The sequence below is a fragment of the Kogia breviceps genome, chromosome 18, assembly GCF_026419965.1.
Source record: "Kogia breviceps isolate mKogBre1 chromosome 18, mKogBre1 haplotype 1, whole genome shotgun sequence".
In the NCBI taxonomy this organism is placed as follows: Eukaryota; Metazoa; Chordata; class Mammalia; order Artiodactyla; family Physeteridae; genus Kogia; species Kogia breviceps.
In genome coordinates, this window is record NC_081327.1 from 40257974 (window position 1) to 40272299 (window position 14326).

The window sequence follows — 14326 nt, forward strand, 5'->3', positions numbered from 1 at the left end:
TAGGTGTTTGTGTTTTCTGGGTTTATTCCTCCTTGTTCCAAGCTCTAAGCCTCAGCCTACTTCACTCTACATCCATGGCCTGCACAGTTTCTTCCAGCAGCTCCAGGGTCAGTGGCATCACTGTCTCTGACAGGACAGCTGTGGTCCCAGGGGCAAAGCGGTACTGGCTGGACCTGGGAAGGAGAAAGGATGACCTCATCAAGTGGCCCGTCCTCTCTTTGCAGCCCCCTATTTCCCTTGCTACCACCCCATCCTCCCCTGTGATTCCCCCATCTCCCATGTTCCTACCTCTCTATAGGCTCTGTGGGAGAGCTCAGTGTTCGCAGCAGCTTCGCGCTGGTCCCAGTGATCACACATGCATCCACACTGCCCCCAGAGCCCAAGTCACCCAGGATCCCTGCAGAGATGGCTTCCACCAGCAGCTCCTGCGCTGCCTCCAGCTGTAAAGATGTGTGTGTGTGTGTGTGTGTGTGCGCGTGTGCGTCCTGATGGACCCTTTAGTATCACCCTCAGGCTACAGCCTGGAGACTGTTAATCTTGAAGGCTGGACTATTTACCATTTGCTCACACCCAAACTCCTCTCTCTCCCTACACCCCCATCTCCACCCCAGACTCCTCTACCCTGGTTTCAGTATCCCTCTCTCCAGAGACCCCAATGTTCCCACTGCCCCCATCTTCACAAACTTCTCTGAGTCACACTTGTGGCTCTGCTTCCAGTGGCCTGTTCACCCACCCCCAATCTCTGGCTCACTGCCTTTTTCTTTCTGGGCCTTAAGCACCTATAAAGTGACATATCCCTTCTGCTTCCATCCACCCTAAACAAGATGCAGACTCCAGACCCCACCTGCTGTTCCCTTCTCCCTCAACACCAAATGGCCCTCTCTGAGTTTTGACTTCTGGGACTGTTGGAATAGCACTTCACCCTCACTCCACTGGCCCCTCAGTCTCCACTCAGTCGTCACCTCCGAGAAGTCTTTCCCGACCTCTAGAGTAGGCCAGGGTACCTCTGCGTTTCCCCAGCTCCCGGGTGCACTTCCCACCAATGCACGCGTAGTGGGGAGGGAGGGCGGGGGAGATGTCGCTCACCGTCATGTTCGGCTGGAACCGGTCCTCCAGCACTGCCAGGGCCGCATCCTGGCCGGAGCCTGCAGGCAGGAAGGGCATCTGAGATCAGCCGCGGCCTCCCAGTCGCGGGATAAACGTTGAGGTGGTCCCACGGGCGGGTTTCGCGGGAAGGGGGCGGAAGCGCTCACCCAGAGCCATGAAGGGCAGACGGCTGTAGGAGCCGTGGGGGTGCACGCAGTAGAGCTGCGGTCCGGTGAAGTCTACGCCGCCCACAATCAGCGAGGCGCCCACGTAGCCCCGGTACCTTTTCGCGTAACGGGGCGGTCAGTCGAACGCACAGGAATCCAGGTGCCGCCCCTCAGCGATACCGCCCCGGCACCCGAGCCCCGCCCCTTCCCGTGGCCTGGCGCCCCGTGACGGACAGCGTTCCTTCCTGCCACTCTCTTAGCTTCTCCTAGGCCAGCCTCTTCCGGTCTCTCGGACCTCGCAGCCCGCCCTTTCTCCTGTCAAGCCTCCTCTCAGCCCTGCCCTCCCCGCAACTGCCCCTCCCCAGGGTCATTTTAGCCCCGCCCCAGCACCGGAAGAGCGTCTGGCGCAACGCGCGGGTGACGGTGGCCACGCGGGTCTCGCGGCCTGTGGACAGCGCGTGTAGCTCCATGTTGGACGCCGCCATCCGCGTGGTCATCTCTGCGTCCGCGGCTACTCCAGCGCCACAGCAGCTGAAGGCGAAGGGAGGGTTCGTGTGGGCGGGACTAGGATGTGCTGGGACCCGGGATGGGAACGAGGGGGCGGTTCTTGAGGCGGGAACTGGGCGGGGGAATGCTCACTAGATTTTAGGGGCGATGAAGTGGATCTTTTCGCAGCTCTGGTACGCCACGATCGAATCGTTAGTGGCCCGCGTATCCGCGCCCAGGATGACCCCGTCCTGGAGGCGGGGGAGGAGCCATTGGCTTAGTGCCACCTCCCATTCCCGGCCGCTCCTCTGAGTGTTACAATCCCAACGCCCTACTCACTCGGAACACGAGGCCTGCGATGGTGGTTCCGGTCTTGCGTGCATGAGGGACACGGAGCCCCGGGAGGGAGCGTTCCAAGGCTGCGTTTCTGGAAACGAAGGAGAGAAACCCAGGTTTCATTTCTTCTGGGACCGTCATCACATCCCCTAACTCCCTCCAGGTTTCCCTCACCGTTCGGGTAAGCCTGGGAACCCAAGTCGTTTCACACACGTACCTTCCCCCACCCTCGTCCCCAGGAATTTTAAAGACCCTGGGGCTCCCACTCCCGGAAGCCCCCACTGAGGGCGTAGGCAGTGGGGGAACCAACCATTCCCCCACTCACCTCTCGCAGTTTTCGAAGGAGAAGCCCTTTTGGGGTTCTAGCGCTGTCTTCTGCATCTCCAGGTGGGCAAGGGGTCAGAGGAGTGGGATCAACACGGAGGGAGGAAGGCTGAAGCCTTGACCTCTCGGGCTGCACTACTGAGCTTCCTCCTTTCTCTTTCACCTTCCCTCAGAGCATGCCAGCCCCTTTTTTCTGCATCTTCTCTTTCACTTTCACCTTCAGCTGGTCCTAGGCAGCTTGGGAAGGGGGAGATGCCCCTTGCCTGGCTCTCCATGCTGCTCCTGGGCCCTCTGTCTGAACAGAGGGACAGATCCCTCTTCCCTGGCCACTGTCCAGCCTGAGCCCCGAGCTCTGCCTACCCTGACCCCAACTCTAATCTCAGGTCCCAATGCCCTGAGGCTGTCACATTGACCAGGTCTCTGTTCTCATTGTTAGTGGCCTTCCAACAGCATCAGTCATGGCTGCCATTTGTCATTCTCCCAACTCCTGCCTCTCTTTTGCTACCTTTGCCTTCTTCCTAAAACCTCAAACACCGAGGTTCAGTCCTCGGCCAAGATGATGCTGAGCCTTCCGTCTTCCATGTCTCGGATGCTGTGTTGCCTCTCTCAAGAGGGGCACCGTAGGTGTCCATCTGGTGGCTCATAGGCATGCTGGGCTGTACCCATGGCTAAGCCTTATTTCACATCCCAAATGACCCTTTATCCACTTCTTTCTCCTAATTACTGCTTGTTTCAGCTAGCATCCTCTTTCCCCTGGATACTGCACTGGCCTCTCTGGTTTCCCCACACTTCCTGCCCCTCACCCTCCACCCCAGGCTACACTCTGCCCTGCAGAGAGGGGGCTCTTTTCTAGATTGGAGAGCTGGTCACACTCTTTCCCTGGTTAAACCCTGTATAAGCTGCATGCTGCTCTTAGGTTGAAACCAGTCTTTACAGTTACCCTTCTCATTCCATCTGATCTCACAGGCACCACCTCCTCTGGGAAGCCTTCCCTGACCCACAAGAATCACCACCTTGTTCCTCCCTAAACTTCTCTCTCAGATCACTTAGCTCCATTAATTAAATCTTCAGTATTGAAATGACCTATTTAGTGGCTGTCACTCTCCTAGATGCTAAACTCTTGTGCTTCTGTCACCCACCTAGCACTCAAAAGTCTCTGTCTAGAGGTGGGGGTCTCACCTGCCCTTTAGGGAGCTAGGAGGGGCAGCTCAGATCTTCCCCATCCTGCACCCTAGGCTCCACGTACCCCCATTCTACAGCTGTGTGTGCAGCTCCCTCCAGTCCCCATGCCCAGAGCAGAGGCAGGCACAGAGAGGCTGCTTAAATAGCCCAACCAGAAGAGTGGGAAGCTGTACCTCTCAAGGTGCCCAATTCAATCCCAGGCTCTAGCGAAGCTCTTCTTGCCCTATGCTCCACAAAGCACCAAGTCTGCAGATGAATGAATCCTGGTGTGAGGACCCTAGTGCCTTTCCCTGAACCCATAACACACGTCAGGGCTTACAGCAGTAAAGGAAGGTCTTTATTCAGGGGGCATGGGCCTTGGGCTGGCAGTTGGGGGTACGGCGGTGCTATTTCGGTAGGTACCCAGCAGGATGGCATTGATGTGCTCCAGTGTCTGGTTGCTGAAGACCATATTGAGGTGCTCTATCCCAGGCAGAGGCAGCAGGTGCACAGGCTGCTGTTGGCGGCCCTGCCAGTGGGCACAGAGCTCGGTGCTGCGCGTGGCCACGGTGTCATCCCCATCCTCATAGAGCACACCCACAGGGTCCGTGTAGGGGAAGCCATGGTCAAAGATGTAGGTGCTGGGTGTGGGCAGGCCGACACCATACAGACAGTATACTTCCACTCCAGGTGCTGGGAGCCCTGCCAGCAGGTCACGTGACTGTAACCACATGTACCAGCCTTCCTCAAAGTGCAGGTCTGTAAAGAAGCGCTGCAAGTCACGGCTTGTGTAGTTGAAGGTGGGGGTGGAAATGAACACGTGGTCCTCTGGCCATGCCTGGCTGGAGGGCAACATCCAGGGGGACGCTGTTGTCATGCGCTGCTCCTCTTTCAGCTTGATGCTGGACATGATTGGGATGCCTTGGTTGTCACCTGTGGACACAGAGCAAGGTGGGGCAGAGAGCCAGTCCTGGCTACCCCCGGCCCGCAACTTGCCCCCCAGCCCAAGCTCAGCTGGATGCTCAACTTTGTCTTGCCCGCTCCAAACATCGACTCCAAGTCATGGACTAGAACCTGCCTGGCATTCAGGAGGTGCTCCGTGTGTACTTGGTAAGTGAGAAGCCCTAGTGGCACCTCTGTGAGGCAGAGCTGTAGAGCTTCAACAGGAGGGCAGGGAAGGGTTTCCTTTGTGTGTGAACAGTGGGGGATGGGGCTGGCAGTTCTCTCTCAGGCAAGTGTCTGTCTGTCGGCCCCTGTGGCCTGTGCTGCACAGGGCTCAGAGCTGTGTTCTGGGAAGAATGAAGTGAGAACAATCTCTGTTTGACACTCATTGATATAGTCTGGGGAGTGTTTCCTTCACTTAAGCTCCTAGGGGTAAGGCCATGTCTGGCTGTGCTCAGAATACAGTGGGTGCTCTGCAGGTGGTAGCTATGCCGCTCGTTGGGGAAGGGCAGGAGGGGCTCCCGGGGTCTGGCCCTGGCTTAGGGCAGATCCCTGGGCAAAGGGGCTCCTGGGAGCAGAAGGCAGCCGAAAGCTGAGTGGGTAGGACCTGAGGCCACAAGGAACAGACCTCAGCAATGAGTCAGATTGCTGGGGTTAACTTCCTCTTTGTTTACTTCCCCTTTGTCATCGCTGAGACACTGTCAGGAGACACTCTAATGGTCCAGGCCAGGCTCAGTGCTCTCAGAGGGCCAATGAAAGGGGCTGTGCCCCAGAGGTGGTAGACAACACCCCCAGCCTGGCATTGCAAGAAGAAACAGGAGTGAGGGCAGGCCCACAGTCAGCTTCATTCCACCCCCCACCCCTCCCCATGGGACACAAGTGATCAGAGGCCCTCTCACCTGAGGCCAAGATTATCATGGGCTTGATGGAGCCACCCCAGGGAGCCCCAAGAGAGATGAAACCATCGATGAAGCGGTCCTTCCAGGCCTGGGGCTGGCGCAGTAAGAAATAGAGCAAGTGCAGGCAGCCGAGGCTGTGCCCAATAAGGAAGACAGGCCTTCTGTAGGTAGTGTGCATTTCCTCCACTAGCCCAGCAAGCTTCAGGTAGTACTCCTCCTGCTGGCCTGCAGCGGGGTGGGTGGGTCAGCACAGCTGGGATTAGGGGCCACCTGCCCTACCCCAAGACCCCTATGCACAGAGACACTCACTGGGCTCCAGCCGCCAGTCGTAGGGGGCGGCCCGCACCGTCTCATCCCGCACATACCCATTGTTGACCAGGTTCTGAACCAGTGTGTGCATGTAACCTGTGGGCGAGGCAGCGACACTGGGGGCTCTGGCCGTGGCTTCTGCAAGCCCACCAAGCCTAGAGCCCCACACTTTCCTGCAACACACACACCTGCCAACTTGCTGTTGTCCAGATACTCAACAGAGTAGGTCTTGCCAAAGCCAGGAACACGGATCTGTACACCGGGGGCATTGGATACTCGCCCAGAGCTGCGGTTGTAGACAACCCTGGGGGCAGTGGGACAGTCAGCGGAGCGGCAACCAAGGAGCAGGGTGGGGGGCTAGGACAGAGGGGACGGCACGAACCTGGTGTTATCGATCCAGCAGTCTACCCCAACGGGTAGGAACATATTGAGATCCAGCCAGATGGTGAAAAAGTCGTCTGTCTTGCGGTAGCACATCCAGTTCACCACATTTGGTTTATCCAGCTTGGCTTCCAGCTGATTCCCCAGGCAGCCAGGCACTGCAGGCACCAGCCTTCACTCTGGATCCCTCCCATTTCCCTGCAGTGGACCCCACCCCCGTCTCACCTCCCCCATACTACAGTGACCAGACCCGCCCCTTCATCTCCCACACCCTCCACCCCCAGGGACGAAGGACAAGATCCTCTCTTTCTGATTACATCCCCCGCCCCGTCCCCCCAAAGCCCAGGCTCCCCTCAGTCAGGGAAGGTACAGGGGCCAAGGCCACCGACCCCTGCCCCCACCAAGCAAACATGTAGCATGGCTCTCCATCACTGCCAAAGTCCAAGGGGAGAACAAATAGTACGAGGGAGTGGGGCCGGGCCTAGGAGTAGGAGCAGGACCTGGTGAGCCTCTCCTGCTCTCCTGGGCTGGGCACCTTGTCCTTGCCGGGGTGGGGGCTGAGGAAGGAGTGGTGGGGCTTGGACCAGGGTCCGGTGGCTACAGCTGACCACAGCTTGTAATGCCCCGGTCAAGCCCTCAGGCACACCCACCCTCTACTCCACCCACCGCGGGGAGACAACTCTGAGACAGGAGGACAGTGTGGTGCAAGAAGGGGTTGATTTCTCTGCAGGACAAGCCTTTGGCCCCTCCAGATGCTGAGGCAGGGATCAGGGCTAATGCAAGGGCAGAAGGGCTTCGGCAGGCTCTGCTACCAGGGGCTGGGGCCCAGGTTCCCCAAGGTCTGCCTTGGTGTATCAGGGGCCTGGTGGGGGCTTACCGAGGATGACGGGCCGTGTGTGGTTACTGAGCTCAGCCTTGGGCGTGGTGTGCGGGGGGAAGAGCACATTGAAGAGCCAGAAGGGGGCGGCGGTGGGGAGCAGCAGCCCCAGCAGCAGCAGGACCCACTGCCACGGGGAGCCGGGCGGCCCCATTCCAGCCCTTGTGCCTAGTGCCCAGTGAAGCAGTCCTGGGCTGGCCTTATCTGGAGTGGGGGTGGGAGGGGCCCCAGGGTCAGTGGGAGGGATAACCTGGCCAATGGGGGTGGCCAGAGATTTCCGGAAAGGGGCACAGCCTCAGGGAGCCGGCTCTGGGCCTGGGTTCAGTTCCGCCTTCTTCCCTTGGTGCCAGGGGAAACAGAGCCGGGGCAGCGGGAGGCCCAGAAGTACACAATGTTTTATTGAAAAAAGTCAGGCTTCAGCTGGCTGGTTCCTTTCAGCTCGGCTTGGTGGGAGTCCCTGCCCACAGTAGCCTGAGTCAGATCTTCCTGCAGGCCAGCTGGGCCAGAGCCCTCCCTGGTCGCCCTTCCCCTCCTCTCTGATGGTGACATTCGAACAATAAATATGCAATAAATAGCGCTCCTGGGCCAGCTGCCTTCAAACCCCACATCAGCCCCCACCAGTCTTCTGAGTCAGGACAGGCGTCCTGGGGTGCTGGACAGGAAGTCCCCAAACCTCTCAGGGTCTTTCAGGACCTTGGATCCACCTCCACTGCCAGGTCTGGGCCCAGTCTCCAAGGAGACCTAGCAAAGCTGGGTCCAGGGCAGGGCTGGGCAAAGCAGGGATGGCAGGCAGGTGCTGGGAGGGGGCTGTTTGTTACCCTGGACACCTCCACTCTAGGCCACAAGTCTGTGTTGGGCTCAGGAGTAGATGGTGATGACTTCACGGCCACCACCACGGACCAACAGCACCCGTTCGAGGCCCTCAGTCAGCACCTCCAGGAACTCCATGTCTGTAGGGCATCGGGTCAAGGAGGCAGCACCCAGGGAAGCACCAAGGGGCACCCAGGGAAGTTTGGCCCGTCAGTCAGAGCTGGGTGCCCTGGCACCCCCTAGGGCACCCAGGGAGAGGAGCTCCTGTCCTGACTTCACACACTGTCTGCCTCCCCACTGCCCGCCTCTTTACAAAGGGATACAGTTCTCATCACCCTCGCTGTTCTTGGGTGGGCCGGGCATGTTCAGTAGGACCAGGCGGGCGTCATGGGAGCGTGTGACAATGACTTCATTGAGCTTCACAGCTGTGTGCATGCGCCGCACATTGGATTGGTCCCTGCAGATAATGCTGTTGATCATGGGCCCCGCCCCTGGCCCACCCACAGGGCTTGTCTGCCCCCATCCCACCTCCAACCCCAGACCCTAATGTGGCTGGGTCCATTTCTGCTGCACTCACGGCTTAATATGTACCAGCTCCCGGAAGTTGTCGGGGGCATGGCTGGGGTCCCAGGGCTCTGCTGCCATATATTTGTCCCGTGTCCATGTCATCTGGATCTTGTCAGTCCCAGCTGCAGACTCTTCCTCCTCGTCTGAGTACAGGCTCTCCAGCCGCAGGGCTGAGTGCCGGTCCTTGACCAGCTGGGCCTGAGGACAATCAGAGGAAGTTGCCTCTGTGCCATGGGAAAGGGTGGGCCTGGCTGGCCCAGCATGATCACCCAGCCTTAGGGAAATGGGTGGGGCTGGGGTGAATCACCCTGATGCTCCCACCTGATGGCGTCTCCCAAGGCCTGACCCTGCCCTGGACCGAGAAGGCCACTGACCTCTCGCTCCCGCTCAGTCTTGGTCAGCCTCATCTGCCGCAGCATCTGGGAGCGCTGCTCCATCATCAGTGTCCGCTCGTAGGTATATGCGGAGATGTCGCTGTTATGCTGGGGAGAGGGTGAGCCGTGAGGACCGCGCTACGTGGGGCAGGGTATCCACAGGGCTACGCCGGGCAGGTGGCTTACCATCTCCACCACTTCCACCTCTGCCTCAAGGCGCAGGTGGTACAGGAAGACAGCCAGATCCTTCTTCATCTGGATGCTGTTGTCATCCATCTGGGCCACTGTGAAGATGCGCATCCGGCACTTCCTCCAGACCTGTGGCAACAGAAGGTGGTGGTTCAATCACAACCCAACTGTCCAAGGGCCCAGCCCCTCACAGCGGGGCCCAACCGCCTGGCCCACCTTGTGCTGGCGTAACAGGAAGGGCAAGAGCATGAGCATGCCGCCGTCGTGGACAATCCACCACACATCGATGTGGCCCTCCAGGTAGCGCTCGTGGTTGCTGGGGTAGAAGGCGATGTTCTTGGGCACGAGCAGGGCCAGGTGGGCGGCCGTGGTGCAGCGCACGGTGTCTGGGGAGGAGGGGCACTGCTGATCATCAGCCCGTGACCCTCTGGCCTCTGTCCCCACTTGACCCCTGCCCCTGTCCTATGTGGTCGAGCCCAGGCCCTGACCCTCACGCACCAATAAAGGTCTTCCAGGCACGTGGGTCCTCACTCTGTCGCCAGCCATAGGGCCAGCCCAGCACCACGGAGTTATGCCTCATGCCGCCCAGGCCGCAAGACTGGATGAGGTGGGCCAGCCCCTCACGCACCTTGCTGGCCACCACCACCTGGCAGAAGCCCTTCACCTTCTCAATCTCCATCATGTTCTTGATTGTCTGTGGAGAACATAGCAGGGTCAGAAAGCAAGGCCATCAGCGTCCCCTCCGCTGGGCTCCCCACCAAGGCCCCTAGGGCGCAGGGGGTGGGGGTGGGGGAGGAGACGGGGGCAAGCTGCTCACCCAGAGGCCATGTTTTCAAGATGGGACAGTTACAACCCCCTTGCTCCAGCTCTCAGCTGGCAGCAGTGCTGTCTGCCTGGCTGGCCAGCACTGGTCCCCTCCCCTGTGCACCAGCTGCAGCCCAGACATCTCTAGTCTAGTTCAGTGTCCTCCCAACACCACCCCCTTACAGCAGGCACCTGCTCAGCGGCCTGGGCCTCGCCATAGCTCTCCAAGAAGCTGCCCTGGATGACAGAACCAACAATGGTCAGGCCCTTGCCGGCCTTAAGCTGGGAGGCGAAAGTGAGGAGCCGTGGGTACTTCACATGAAGGTCCTCATCTAGCTTCAGCAGCACCAGCAGCTGAGGCCTGTGGTGGCCGAATGGAGAGGGAGCCTGAGACCAGGGCCAGAGGTTTCCAGGGAGCCCAGCTCCTTCCCTTCTTGGCTCACAGGCCCCTACAGGTAGCAGTGATCCAAGGGCCAAATAAGCAGGATGGTTCTCCTGGCAACTCAGGACGGGGAGCACGGACTAGGGAGGGGGAGCCAGCACCTCGTGACTCTCCCACCCTCACAGTGCCCCCTGAGAACCTGGACTGGGCCCTGCCAGGCCGGGTGTGACTCACCGCCAGTTCTTGGTGTGAGGAGGTCCCTCCTCTAGCCGCAGCAATGCATAGCGGGCAGCACTCAGGGACAGGCCTCGGATCCCGTCGCCCCACTCCTTCTCAGCCCTGCAGAGGCCCCCACAAGCTGGTGAGCCCCCAGTCCCCCCCAGGGGTTGTGTCCGTGTGTAGGTGAGATGAAGGGGCCAGGCCCCAGTCACATTCCCCCAGCTCCAGCACCACGGTGACTAACAAAGGACGGCTCAGCTCCCCACAACCCAACAAAGAGTGGCCCAATGGCCCTAAGCAGGCGGCAGCCCTCACTCACCCTTGGTACTCAATGTACTTGTAGATCATGCCGGCAATGAGCATGGCGACCAGGGCATAGTACCAGGACGAGACAAACATGAGAGCCAGGCAGAGGCTCATGCCCAGGAAGGACAGCGCCCTGGGCCAGAGAGTGGGAAAGGGCCAGAATCAGGGAGAGATCAATAGGGCCCCAGGCCCAGACCCCCAATCTCAAACCCCATCCAGAATGGGGCTCCTGGCTTCCCCAATAGCTCTTGTGTCAGAGGACCTGGCTCAGGGGCCCAGCTGGCACTTACCAGTGATAGTACTTGAACCGAGGCCGCCAGTTGGGGGTCCTTAGGAGTGTCTGCACAGCACAGGCCAGGTTCACAAACAGGTAACACATCAGGAAGAACCTGCAGCACAGGGAGTGGCTGGTACAGAGAGGTCTCCTGGGAAGCCAGGTACCTGATGTCCCTGACCTTCCAGGCTGGGCCTGGATGAGGAACCAGGACATGTCATGGCCCTGCCCTGCACAGGCTCAGGCAGGTCTTCTCAGCCTCACCACGCCCAGTCCCACAGCCTGGTGCAGATGGGATGCTGCAGCAGTGTCCGCAGAACCAGGTCTTAGAGGATGGGCAAGTGTTCGCAGGCAGAGGAGGGGAGGGGGCTGCAGGAAGGGGGAACAGCTGTGGAAGAGGATGGTGTCAAGGAGGGCTCAGTGTCTGGAGATGGCTATAGACAACAGTCAGGCCTCTGGCCTGGGTGACCAGTTGGATGAGGGGCTGTCATGAATGTGGGGCGAGTGGGTCAGGGGAAGACAACAAGGGCCATTTTGAACCACTGAGTTAGAGACACTTGAGGGACACTGTGGTGGGTATGGGAGACTGGGACGGGGGAGGCCTACTGCATGAGCCCTCCAGGAATGACAGCCGAGGGGCAGAGAGCTGAGTGGAGGGGACGCCAACCTCCACCCTCAGCTGGTACAAGAGGAAGGACGGACAAGAAGGCAGCAGGGCTTACGAAAGAAGGCGTGCCAGGGGGCAGGAACTCCCATGAGGTGTCCCGTTAGGGCTGCCAGGAGGAGCCACGTGATAAAGGCTGAGATACGTCCTCTGACTTGGGCAGTAAGGGGCCACCACCCAAGACGACTGTGGCAAGAACAGTTTCAGGTGTGCGCTGACATGTGGGTGGACCTGGGCAGTAATGGGTGGAGGTGTGCTGGGGGGGAACAAGAGAGCACTGACTCCAGCAGGCCTGGCTGGGGCAGGGGGGCGGCTACTTCGGGGGGAAGGGTGAGTCTCACAGGCTGAGTGGGGCAGTGAAGGCTGGCTCAGTCATAACTGAACAAGCAAAAGGAGCACCGGCAGCGGAGCAGATGTGTAAGGAGAGGTGGAGTGGGCCCCAGCCCTGGCAGAGGTGAACACAGCAAGGACACGAGCCCTGCTGCCAGGACCCCTGGAAATTGCCACGTGCTCACCGCCTCCTGCAGGGCACTAGCAGATTCAGATGCCCAGCATTCCAGAACTTTAAAAGCAAACAACTTTGAAAACAGATGGATGGGGTAGTGGTGGCCTCATCAAGGTGCCAGAGACCAGTGCTTGCCCTGACCCTGCTCTGGGGGTCTCCCACAGAGGCACATGGGACCTACTGGTCTCTTTAAAATTTCTGAGTAAGGGCCAGGTTCGCTCCAGAAGGCAGAAGTGGCTGAGCTCTGCCAGGCAAACATCCCCCCATACAGCCTGACACATCTCCCTATTGCGCCCTCAACACCAGACAGTGTCACAGAGCTGCTGGGCGGGGCCCCCGGCTGAGGGGTGCTGAGAGTGCAAGGAGCCTTTCCCAAGACCATCCCCCAGCCCTGCCCTGACCCCCAGCTCACATGGATAGAATGGGGGCCACCATGTCAAGGGAGGCGATGAGGATGCCCAGCTCAGCGATGAGTGCTGTCAGGAGGAGTGCCCATGTTGGCTCGCCGTTTGCCTTGCCATGGCCAAAAACCTGCAAGCACCGGGGTCAGTGGGGTCAGAAGTGAAGAAGTTGGTTCCACTGCCCCCATTCCACACCTAAGACCACAAGTCACAGACCGGCCTCCATCATGAAGTCCCTCTGGGGCTCAGGTCACACCCATGCCTATCCTGATAGGTACAAACTCCTCTGCCCTCCACTTCTTCAGGCCTCTCTGCTGTGGATGAGCCACAGGTAGGCCTTGGGGATTCTGGGCCCAAGCAGCTCTGCCAACAGCAGGGCAGGGCCAGGGCCAGGGCAGCTCTCAGCAGCTCTCCATGGATAGCTGCATGGCCCTGGCCCCCAGCAGGATAAAACGCACCCATACTTATCTCCTACCTCTCTCCCCAGCCGGTGTGAGGGGCCAGGAGCACCCAGGCAGTGGGGGAGTGCAGAAGGCTCACCCGGAGGAAGGGGATAATGTTGTCCTTGGCGATGGCCTGCAACAGGCGTGGTGCCCCAGTGAGGCTCTGTAGGCCGGCGCCACAGGTTGAGAAGAAGGAGCCGATGACGATGACCCAGGGCGAAGGCCAGGCTAATGTGCCCACCACCAGGTTCCTGCTGACGCCATCGCCGTACCTGCAGGGGCCAGGCTCAGGCCATGTTCCACGCAAGAAGCCCCCCAAACCCTGGGTGGGGTCGCCCAGAGTGAGGGTTGGCAGGGGTCAGGAAGGATGGCTATGGTGGACAGAGCTCTGGCCCCTCAGCAGAGGCCAGGCCACCAGCCCCTATCCTTTCCCCTCAGCCCAGCCCCGATCTGTTGTCACCATCCTCTCAGAAGCAAAAGTTCTGCTGGGGCCTGACCCACCACCGGCAACCAGCAGCCTGAGGACATGGGTGGAACCAGGTGTGCAAGGGGGGCCGGTGTCAGGGCAGCCAAAGCTGAGCCCAGTGCCACGGGGAGGGGCCCAGATCACTCACTTGTCCCGGAGGACCACACCCTCGATGCAGGCGCCAAAGAGAACCACGCTGCTGAAGTCTGTGGCTGCGTCAAGGAAAGCTCGGCCTCCGCCGCCACTGCCATCCCCGTGCATCCCCGCACGGCGCCCAAGGGCCCCTCGCTCAAGTCTTAGCTGGCAGACTCAGCTGGGACACCTGCAGCTGCGGGTTTCATGTTGTGTACACAACCCTTGAGTGTGCGCGTGTGTGTGAGGGGTGAGGTACACATGCGCGCGTAGGGAGTGTGTCTGCGTGTGCCAGCTGGTGACTTATACACAGGCAAGTGCCTCCTGTCCCCCTTCCCCACCCACCCCAGGCCTGGGAAAGGATACACACAAGGGAGGTTGTAACAATGGCCAGAATGGTCCCCACTGGGATGGACTTCTGTGCGTCTCGGAGGTCCCCGGAGCGGTTTGAGCCAGCCATAATGCCTCCAAAAACAAGGAAACTCCCTCAGGGGCTCCCCGGGAGTGGGGGCAGGGCAGGGTGGGTGGGTAAGAGGGCTCACCTGTTACGGAGGGGAAGAAGATGCCGACCAGCACGGTGAAGGAGGTGGCGATGTCGGCCACCACGTACAGGGGCAGGCTCTCCTTCAGGCCAAGGGCGTCTGTGGAGGGCAGCCCGTGCTTCTCCACGACCTCACCCTTCTCCAGGTAGGCGCTCCACAGGTTTTCTGTGGGGGCAGCAGCATCACCACTGCAGCCCCACCTACTTCCCAGGGAAGTTTGGGGCAGCCCAGCCAGAGGCTGCAGATGTAAGAGGTTCTCGGGGTTCAGGGGGGTGACTTC

General features: G+C 59.9%; 3 protein-coding genes and 1 long non-coding RNA gene across 7 annotated transcripts in view; 1 reads left to right on the forward strand and 3 right to left on the reverse strand.

Annotated features, from left to right (window-relative positions):
- PSMB10 (proteasome 20S subunit beta 10) lies at positions 1-2562 on the reverse strand. Of its 2 annotated transcripts, XM_059044913.2 has the most exons (8): positions 2401-2562; positions 2079-2166; positions 1893-1990; positions 1644-1784; positions 1254-1369; positions 1087-1145; positions 289-440; positions 1-173 (listed from the first exon to the last, which is right to left on the reverse strand). In XM_059044913.2, the coding sequence occupies exons 1-8, from the start codon at positions 2454-2456 to the stop codon at positions 62-64; spliced, it is 822 nt and encodes a 273-aa protein (XP_058900896.1). In that variant the 5' UTR covers positions 2457-2562; the 3' UTR covers positions 1-61. The 2 variants fall into 2 exon arrangements, with proteins under 2 accessions (XP_058900896.1, XP_066875546.1); XM_067019445.1 differs by lacking the exon at positions 289-440 and having other exon boundaries at positions 2401-2549.
- LOC136793049 (uncharacterized) lies at positions 1683-9426 on the forward strand. The gene is made up of 5 exons (XR_010837790.1): positions 1683-1801; positions 1929-2256; positions 4251-4317; positions 4456-4670; positions 8936-9426. It is a non-coding gene; the product is annotated as an uncharacterized lncRNA (long non-coding RNA).
- On the reverse strand, positions 3897-7346 carry LCAT (lecithin-cholesterol acyltransferase). Of its 2 annotated transcripts, XM_059044888.2 has the most exons (6): positions 6969-7346; positions 6093-6249; positions 5899-6014; positions 5711-5806; positions 5402-5626; positions 3897-4493 (listed from the first exon to the last, which is right to left on the reverse strand). In XM_059044888.2, exons 1-6 carry the CDS (start codon positions 7120-7122, stop codon positions 3919-3921), a joined length of 1323 nt encoding a protein of 440 aa, XP_058900871.1. In that variant the 5' UTR covers positions 7123-7346; the 3' UTR covers positions 3897-3918. The 2 variants fall into 2 exon arrangements, with proteins under 2 accessions (XP_058900871.1, XP_066875545.1); XM_067019444.1 differs by lacking the exon at positions 6093-6249 and having other exon boundaries at positions 5899-6067; positions 6969-7137.
- Positions 7344-14326, reverse strand: part of SLC12A4 (solute carrier family 12 member 4) — a 23492-nt gene continuing 16509 nt past the window's right edge. For both annotated transcript variants that reach the window (XM_059044809.2, XM_067019442.1), the window contains 16 exons: positions 14047-14211; positions 13871-13969; positions 13521-13578; positions 13004-13178; positions 12475-12593; positions 10910-11008; positions 10633-10752; positions 10329-10433; positions 9905-10073; positions 9407-9602; positions 9125-9294; positions 8906-9037; positions 8720-8827; positions 8356-8543; positions 8102-8235; positions 7344-7918 (listed from right to left, as the gene is read on the reverse strand). In XM_059044809.2, coding sequence (XP_058900792.1) covers positions 7827-7918; positions 8102-8235; positions 8356-8543; positions 8720-8827; positions 8906-9037; positions 9125-9294; positions 9407-9602; positions 9905-10073; positions 10329-10433; positions 10633-10752; positions 10910-11008; positions 12475-12593; positions 13004-13178; positions 13521-13578; positions 13871-13969; positions 14047-14211 — 2129 coding nt within the window. In that variant the 3' untranslated portion in view covers positions 7344-7826. The remainder of the gene's footprint in view (positions 7919-8101; positions 8236-8355; positions 8544-8719; positions 8828-8905; positions 9038-9124; positions 9295-9406; positions 9603-9904; positions 10074-10328; positions 10434-10632; positions 10753-10909; positions 11009-12474; positions 12594-13003; positions 13179-13520; positions 13579-13870; positions 13970-14046; positions 14212-14326) is intronic.

Excerpts from the sequence above, each read along its gene's own strand:
- PSMB10 (XM_059044913.2), bottom strand. The coding sequence starts at position 2,456 with ATGCAGAAGACAGCGCTAGAACCCCAAAAGGGCTTCTCCTTCGAAAAC. Across the intron at positions 1,146-1,253 it reads TCTGCCCTTCATGGCTCTGG|GCTCCGGCCAGGATGCGGCC; the intron begins GTGAGCGCTTCC and ends TCCTGCCTGCAG. Across the intron at positions 441-1,086 it reads GGTTCCAGCCGAACATGACG|CTGGAGGCAGCGCAGGAGCT; the intron begins GTGAGCGACATC and ends ACATCTTTACAG.
- LCAT (XM_059044888.2), bottom strand. The coding sequence starts at position 7,122 with ATGGGGCCGCCCGGCTCCCCGTGGCAGTGGGTCCTGCTGCTGCTGGGG. Across the intron at positions 6,250-6,968 it reads CACACGGCCCGTCATCCTCG|TGCCTGGCTGCCTGGGGAAT; the intron begins GTAAGCCCCCAC and ends TGGTGCCTGCAG. Across the intron at positions 6,015-6,092 it reads TGCTGGATCGATAACACCAG|GGTTGTCTACAACCGCAGCT; the intron begins GTTCGTGCCGTC and ends CACTGCCCCCAG.